This window comes from Myotis davidii, unplaced genomic scaffold (genome assembly GCF_000327345.1).
Source record: "Myotis davidii unplaced genomic scaffold, ASM32734v1 scaffold60, whole genome shotgun sequence".
Lineage (NCBI taxonomy): Eukaryota > Metazoa > Chordata > Mammalia > Chiroptera > Vespertilionidae > Myotis > Myotis davidii.
The window spans coordinates 3403404-3411018 of NW_006293007.1; the positions used below are offsets into that span (position 1 = coordinate 3403404).

The 7615-nt window shown below is 62.9% G+C and overlaps 1 protein-coding gene across 1 annotated transcript in view; it reads left to right on the top strand.

Moving 5' to 3' along the window:
- The window catches only part of DYNC1H1 (dynein, cytoplasmic 1, heavy chain 1), a gene marked incomplete at its 5' end in the record, with an annotated part of 56683 nt that extends 49068 nt beyond the window's left edge, over positions 1 to 7615 (top strand). The window contains 21 exons of the mRNA XM_015565837.1: positions 1 to 99; positions 191 to 341; positions 476 to 729; positions 807 to 941; positions 1028 to 1122; positions 1231 to 1405; positions 1554 to 1629; positions 2174 to 2334; positions 2425 to 2536; positions 2637 to 2697; positions 2782 to 2905; positions 3008 to 3121; positions 3900 to 4070; positions 4257 to 4474; positions 4561 to 4664; positions 5223 to 5434; positions 5682 to 5835; positions 6365 to 6507; positions 6634 to 6802; positions 6936 to 7063; positions 7252 to 7615. The exon at positions 1 to 99 is cut by the window's left edge and continues 10 nt beyond it. Coding sequence (XP_015421323.1) covers positions 1 to 99; positions 191 to 341; positions 476 to 729; positions 807 to 941; positions 1028 to 1122; positions 1231 to 1405; positions 1554 to 1629; positions 2174 to 2334; positions 2425 to 2536; positions 2637 to 2697; positions 2782 to 2905; positions 3008 to 3121; positions 3900 to 4070; positions 4257 to 4474; positions 4561 to 4664; positions 5223 to 5434; positions 5682 to 5835; positions 6365 to 6507; positions 6634 to 6802; positions 6936 to 7063; positions 7252 to 7380 — 2985 coding nt within the window. The remainder of the gene's footprint in view (positions 100 to 190; positions 342 to 475; positions 730 to 806; positions 942 to 1027; positions 1123 to 1230; positions 1406 to 1553; positions 1630 to 2173; positions 2335 to 2424; positions 2537 to 2636; positions 2698 to 2781; positions 2906 to 3007; positions 3122 to 3899; positions 4071 to 4256; positions 4475 to 4560; positions 4665 to 5222; positions 5435 to 5681; positions 5836 to 6364; positions 6508 to 6633; positions 6803 to 6935; positions 7064 to 7251) is intronic.

The window sequence follows — 7615 nt, forward strand, 5'->3', positions numbered from 1 at the left end:
GTGCGGCGCACGGGAGGGAGAGTGCTGATCACCCTTGGGGACCAGGACATTGACCTGTCTCCCTCCTTCGTCATCTTCCTGTCCACCCGCGACCCAACCGTAAGGAGCGAGGCCCTTCCCGTAGGCACGTGGCATAATGGGGTCGAGGCTGACGCATCAAAGCAGACGGTCCCGTTACCCCTTCCGGCAGGTGGAGTTCCCTCCAGACCTCTGCTCCCGAGTCACCTTCGTCAACTTCACCGTCACCCGCAGCAGTTTACAAAGCCAGTGTCTCAACGAGGTGCTCAAAGCAGAGAGACCTGACGTGGACGAGAAACGCTCCGACCTTCTTAAGCTCCAAGGTACGTTCCTGGGTGGGGCTGGGGGTGCGGGGGCTGGGCTTCGAGGGGCCGATGTTGCGGGCGGGCGCCGGGCTCTCAGAGCGCGTCCCTTAGCCAGGGAGCACTGCCGCAGATCCCGCTGTCGGTTGTTCCAGGGGAGTTCCAGCTCCGCCTGCGGCAGCTGGAGAAGTCCCTGCTGCAGGCGCTCAACGAGGTGAAGGGGCGCATCCTGGACGACGACACCATCATCACGACGCTGGAGAACCTCAAGCGGGAGGCCGCCGAGGTGACGCGCAAGGTCGAGGAGACCGACATCGTGATGCAGGAGGTGGAGACGGTGTCCCAGCAGTACCTGCCGCTGTCCACCGCCTGCAGCAGCATCTACTTCACCATGGAGTCCCTGAAGCAGGTGACCCCGCGGGGGCCGCGGCCGGGCGAGGGCACGCGGTGCCGGGTGGGTGCTGACGGCCCCGTCGCCCCCGGCAGATACACTTCCTGTACCAGTACTCGCTGCAGTTCTTCCTGGACATCTACCACAACGTCCTGTACGAGAACCCCAACCTGAAGGGCATCACCGACCACACGCAGCGCCTCTCCATCATCACCAAGGACCTCTTCCAGGTGCGGCTGCATGCTGTCGGGCGGGGCGGGGCGGGGCGGGCAGCAGGGCTCCTCGGAGCAGCGGCATTTCCTGCTTTGGCCCCCAGGTGGCGTTCAACCGGGTGGCCAGGGGCATGCTGCACCAGGACCACATCACCTTCGCCATGCTGCTGGCCAGGATCAAGCTGAAGGGCACCCTCGGGTAAGGCGGCGCCGGCCCACTCCATCCTGGGCGGGCACTGTCCTGTCAGTCATGCGGCTCTCAGTGACAGGGCGTCTAAGACACCTACTCGCCCACCACCCTTTGCAGGGAGCCCACCTATGATGCGGAGTTCCAGCACTTCCTGCGAGGGAAGGAGATCGTGCTGACGGCCGGCTCCACGCCCACCATCCAGGGCCTGACTGTGGAGCAGGCAGAAGCCGTCGTGAGGCTGAGCTGCCTCCCTGCGTTCCGGGACCTGATCGCCAAGGTTCAGGCCGACGAGGTGGGTGCTGACGTTCCTCTCCCGGGAAACGCACCGGAGTGTGAGGTGCACACCAGAGCCTCCTGCTTGTGCGCCTGTGGTACCAGGGCCCCCTGTGCCCACGGGCATGGGCTCTGCTCGCGGTGACGCTCCCACTGTGTCTCCACAGCAATTTGGCATCTGGCTGGACAGCAGCTCCCCTGAGCAGACGGTGCCCTACCTCTGGAGTGAAGAGAGCCCCGCAAGTGAGCCCGTCAGGCCCCGTCATCCCCTCCTGGGCTGCGCAGCCACTGGTTCCCAAGAGCAGTGTCTGTGCTGAAGCTTTAGGAGTTGGCTTAGCAGTGGGAGAGCAACCCTTGCTCATGCCTGTCACCTCTCATGCTCAGGACCCGACGAGAAATGATAGGAAGGCCCTTGCCCAGCATGGAGGGGAGATGGGCTGTTACTGTGTGTGTGGCCAGCCAGGCCCCTAGAGGCACGGGGAGGGCTGGTGATGACTGCCCTGCTCTGTAGACGGAGGATTCGGGGTTCTATCTCCACAGTGAGCGGGTACAGTGGGTCATTTAAAATCCTAAGTGCCCAGTGCCCGTGAAGGTGTCCTCCTGTGTCCAGGGGCTCACTGAGGACCAGGATGGGGCAGTTCCCCCGGGCGGAGAGGACCAGAGGCAGTGTCGCGACTTCTGAGGAGCCGAGTGTTTGCTGATTAGAGACTCCTCCCGAGAAAGTCCAGGGGGGTCAGCTCAGTCAGTGCTGTCGCCAACTCCCACCCTTCGCATGGCCTCGTTTCAGCGCCCATCGGGCAAGCCATCCACCGCCTGCTCCTGATCCAGGCTTTCCGCCCCGACCGCCTGCTGGCCATGGCCCACGTGTTTGTCTCCACGAACCTCGGGGAGTCCTTCATGTCCATCATGGAGCAGCCGCTGGACCTGACGCACATCGTGGACACGGAGGTGGGCCTCGTCGCAGGGCTCTCCTCGCTCCGCACGGGGCCGCGCTGTCCGCTGGGCGCCCCGGCTGAATCCCGACTTCTTCACCTGCAGGTGAAGCCAAACACGCCTGTCCTCATGTGCTCTGTGCCTGGTTACGATGCCAGCGGGCACGTGGAAGACCTGGCGGCCGAGCAGAACACGCAGATCACATCCATCGCCATCGGTAAGGGGGCAGGAGTAGGGGCGGGGGCCCGGTCACGTTCTGGGGGGAAGCCCCGCGCTCCCGCCTGCGGCCTGCGTGCTGACTCAGCTTCTGGCCCCAGGCTCGGCAGAAGGCTTCAACCAAGCGGACAAGGCCATCAACACAGCGGTGAAGTCGGGCAGGTAGGCCTGTTGCGCTTGCTCAGAACGCCTGGCTCCCAGGGGCTGGCAGAAGACTGAGCGCGGCGGCTCTCGCTCTGCCTGCAGGTGGGTGATGCTGAAGAACGTGCACCTGGCCCCGGGGTGGCTGATGCAGCTCGAGAAGAAGCTGCACTCCCTGCAGCCGCACGTCTGCTTCCGGCTCTTCCTCACCATGGAGATCAACCCCAAGGTGGGCGCCGGGGGAGACTGGCAGACATCCTGCCCAGGGGGGTGTGGGCACCTGAGCCACAGCGCCCGGCACTCCAGAGCGGTGACAGGCCCCTCTCCTCAGGTGCCCGTGAACCTGCTCCGAGCCGGCCGCATCTTCGTGTTTGAGCCGCCCCCGGGGGTGAAGGCCAACATGCTGAGGACGTTCAGCAGCATCCCCGTCGCGCGGATATGCAAGGTGAGGCCGCGCTGGTCCGTCAGCGAAGGCAGGCCCGTCGCCGCATTCAGGCACCGGCTCCCCAGAAACCCAGAAGGGCCCGTCCGCAGGTGGTTCCCTAACTGCAGGGAATTCACATGCGGTAAAAGGTTAAAGGTACACGTACTCGTGTGGGGGCAGGGCTGTAACACGCCCACGGCAAAGTCCTGGAACCCATTTGTATCCCAGATGCGGGGGAATCCATTGCTGCCGTCATGGGCGCCCCGAGGGGTGGGCAGGAGGAGGGGCATTCTTCATGCTGCAGTTGACCTGGAACAGTGACCTCTGCAGTCAAAAATCCACGGTCACTTGACTCCCCGAAAACCTCTGCAGTCAGTGTCTGGGTTGGGGCCGGGATTCCGGTGGGTACCAAGTCCCATGCTGCTCACGTCCCCTATGCAAATGGTGCAGAACAAGACATGTCAGCCCTCCCCACCTGGGGTGCAAAGCCCAGCAATAGGAAGAGCTGACTACTGAAAACAAGTCCACGTGTCCATCGACCCGTGCAGCCCGAGCCCACGTAGTTGGAGGCCAGCTGCGTTTCATGTTGTGCCAGGACGCACCGTCCGCATCACTGTTGGCTGCATCACCTACCTCAGCAGTGTCACTAACCCCCCTCTCGTTAGTGTTCACCTGCCGCATCGTGAGCCCTGCAGCTCACGGTGGTTCAAAGCCTCGATTCCCACGAGGGTCGCACTGTTTCCTAGACGGAAAGGGCGCTGCTCTCTGGTGACCGCCCTCGGTAACTTTCCTCCCGTAGTCTCCCAACGAGCGCGCGCGCTTGTACTTCCTGCTGGCCTGGTTCCACGCCATCATCCAGGAACGCTTACGGTATGCTCCCCTGGGCTGGTCAAAGAGGTACGAGTTCGGGGAGTCGGACCTGCGGTCGGCCTGCGACACCGTGGACACGTGGCTGGACGACACGGCAAAGGCAAGTGTGGCTGTGCCTGGTCAGAGGGAGGGGAAGCCTAGAAACGTTCCTGGTTGTGAGGGCAGCTTAGAAACCAGCGGGCAGCGCAAACGACCTGCTAGGTGTGTGTGAGGGAGGACCCTGTAGACGGGGGCCCCGGGGCGTGCCCCCACCCCACCCCCTACTGACCGGCCTTTGCTCGCCCAGGGGCGGCAGAACATCTCGCCGGATAAGATCCCCTGGTCCGCACTGAAGACCTTGATGGCCCAGTCCATCTACGGCGGGCGCGTGGACAACGAGTTTGACCAGCGTCTGCTCAACACCTTCCTGGAGCGCCTGTTCACCACGAAGAGTTTCGACAGCGAGTTCAAGCTGGCCTGCAAGGTCGACGGGCACAAGGACATCCAAATGCCCGACGGCATCAGGTACGGCCGCTCCCTGCCCGTGTGGTCGGAACACCAAGCACTTTCCCGTTGCGCGTGATGGCACATCCCGTGTGCTGGTTTTCCAGGCGAGAGGAGTTCGTGCAGTGGGTGGAGCTGCTCCCCGACACCCAGACACCCTCCTGGCTGGGCCTGCCCAACAACGCCGAGAGAGTCCTCCTCACCACCCAGGGTGAGTGCCCGGTCCCCTCAGGCCGCCCACGCCTGCTCCCGGGCAGCGACTTCACCCCGGCAGAGTCCTGCAGCTCAGGCAGGGCTGGGAGGCTGTGTCTGTGCAAGTGAGGGGGTCAGTCCACACTCAGAAAGCATTTCAGCTTGTACCCGGTACTGAGGGATGTTTTAAACCATCGGTCTCTTACTGGAATGTTTTTAGAATTTTTTCACTTGCCAGATGCTTTCCCAATAAGCATCTGATCTAGTGGTTTTCAAAGTGTGGTCCCCAGACCAGCATGGGCCTCGCCGGCACATTCTTAGAAAGGCAGGTTCTCAGGCCCACCCCACATCCCCAGGCTCAGAACTGGCTTCTGGGGGCCAGCCATCTGTTTTGGGGAGGGGGGTGGTTTGTAATTTTTAGAGAAGGAGAAAGAAACATGGATGTGGGAGTGCAACATGGCTGGGCTGCCTCCTGCACGCCTGTGGGTAACACGCTGTGGCCTCACATTGAAGTCCTTTCTTCCTCTGCTCTCCCTGTTGCCTCGCCGCCCCCTCCACTGCTGGGACCGTGGCCCAGGCGTGGACATGATCAGCAAGATGCTCAAGATGCAGATGCTGGAGGACGAGGACGACCTGGCCTACGCGGAGACCGAGAAGAAGGCGCGGGCGGACTCCACGTCCGACGGGCGCCCCGCCTGGATGAGGACGCTGCACACCACCGCCTCCAACTGGCTGCACCTCATCCCCCAGACGCTGAGCCATCTCAAGCGAACAGTGGACAACATCAAGGTGGCCGGCGGGAGGGGCGGGGGACCCAAGTCCAGGGGCTCGAGATGCTCTTAGCCAGGTGGCTGGTGGCAGACTGTGCTCAGTGCTGTCCCAGAGGCACTCACCCAAACCAGACAGGAGCTGCCTCACTAAACGGCGAGTCCCGAAGGCTGTTCATCTCCCAGGAGTGGGGTCCTGGGGCTGGTTACTGGGAGGCCCCTTCTAAACCCTCTTCCCTTCGCTCTGCTTTCGGTGCGAACCACCTTAGGATCCTTTGTTCCGATTCTTCGAGAGGGAAGTGAAGATGGGCGCCAAGTTGCTGCAGGATGTCCGCCAGGATCTCGCTGACGTGGTCCAAGTGTGCGAAGGGAAGAAGAAGCAGACCAACTACCTGCGCACGCTCATCAACGAGCTGGTGAAAGGTGTGCCTGGGGGCTGGGCGCCGGCCTCTGTGCTCAGAGCGTTGGCAGGTCCCGCACCCCGTCCTCTGCTCCGGCTTCTCCGGCCGCCAGGCCCCTCACTCGGGCAGCCGTAGGAAGGAAGGCCGAAGGCATTTGTTTTCCTTTTATGCTGGTCTGTCGAACAGGAACTAAAAGCTTTATGCAGCTTCTGCAGTATGTAGGGGGGACGGGGGCGCCACAGGTGCAAAGCGCAGGGCAGCCCAGGTGTCGCCCAGCACCCCCAAGAGCCCGCACCATCAGAGGCCTCCAGGCAGAGCTGTGAGTTAGAGGTTGTGGCTGTGGTGTCAGGTCCTCCAGACACGCACCCTCGTGCCCTGAACTGCTGCAGGGCAGGCGGAGCCCTGGCCAGGCGCAGGCGGTGCAGCTGGGGGGAGGGGGCGGAGTGTGCCTCTGTGGACACACTCGGGACCCAGGTGAGTGCCAGCAGGTTGGCCCAGTCTGTGCTGGGGGATTGTGGGAACTGATGCCGGCAGCCTGGGTCTCCTTGCAGGGATCTTGCCGCGCAGCTGGTCCCACTACACGGTACCTGCGGGCATGACCGTCATCCAGTGGGTGTCTGACTTCAGCGAGAGGATCAAACAGCTACAGAATATTTCTCTGGCGGCTGCGTCTGGCGGCGCCAAGGAGCTGAAGGTGGTGATGGCGCTCCTGTGCGGGCTGGGGGAGGGGGTTAAAGGGGGGACGGGCAAGCAGAGGCCCAGCTCTGACCTGGGAGGACGCCTGGGGCGTGCTCCTCACCGGGGCTGCTTCTCCCCACAGAACATCCACGTGTGTCTGGGTGGCCTGTTTGTGCCCGAGGCGTACATCACCGCCACGAGGCAGTACGTGGCCCAGGCCAACAGCTGGTCCCTGGAGGAGCTCTGCCTGGAGGTCAATGTCACCACTTCTCAGAACACCACCCTGGACGCCTGCAGCTTTGGGGTCACGGGTGAGTTGGAGGGTGTGGACCCGGCCTCCGTGTCGCCCCCAGACGTGTGGAAGGAGGTCAGAGGGCCAGGAGCTTGAGCTGGGCCGCGGGTTCCCGGGCTGTCCCCACTCTTCATGGCTGGTCCTTCCTCCAGGTCTGAAGCTGCAGGGGGCCATGTGCAGCAACAACAAGCTCTCGCTCTCCAACGCCATCTCCACGGTCCTGCCTCTCACACAGCTGCGCTGGGTCAAGCAGACGAACGCGGAGAAGAAAGCTAACGTGGTAGGTGGCGCCTCCTGCCTCTGCGTCGGGGAGACACGACCCCGTAACCAGAGCGGGGCCACCTCCCCTGTCCACAGTCCAGGAGCCCCACTTCCCTCGGGAAGGCCCTTGGCGCCTTCGCCGCCGCCTCCCTCTCCCGCCGCCGCCTCCCTCTCCCTCCCCAGCACTGACCCCGCCTTTCCTTGCAGGTGACCTTGCCTGTCTACCTGAACTTCACCCGGGCAGACCTCATCTTCACGGTGGACTTTGAAATCGCCACCAAGGAAGACCCTCGCAGCTTCTACGAGCGTGGGGTCGCCGTCCTGTGCACGGAGTGAACGACGTTTCCCAGCTCCCCGTCTGTAGGGGACGATGCAATATTTAACACGGACTCATTCTCATTCTTAAACCTTCGAAGGGCATGCACTTGTCGGAGCCAGGTCGTCGGTTTGAGGCTGGAGGAGCGTGAGGACGGACGGTCAGGACTGGTGGGAGGTGAGGTGGACGGGCCCAGGCACGTGTTTTGAGGGTCGATGGCATGGCTTGTTTTATTAAATAAAACACTAAGCATGA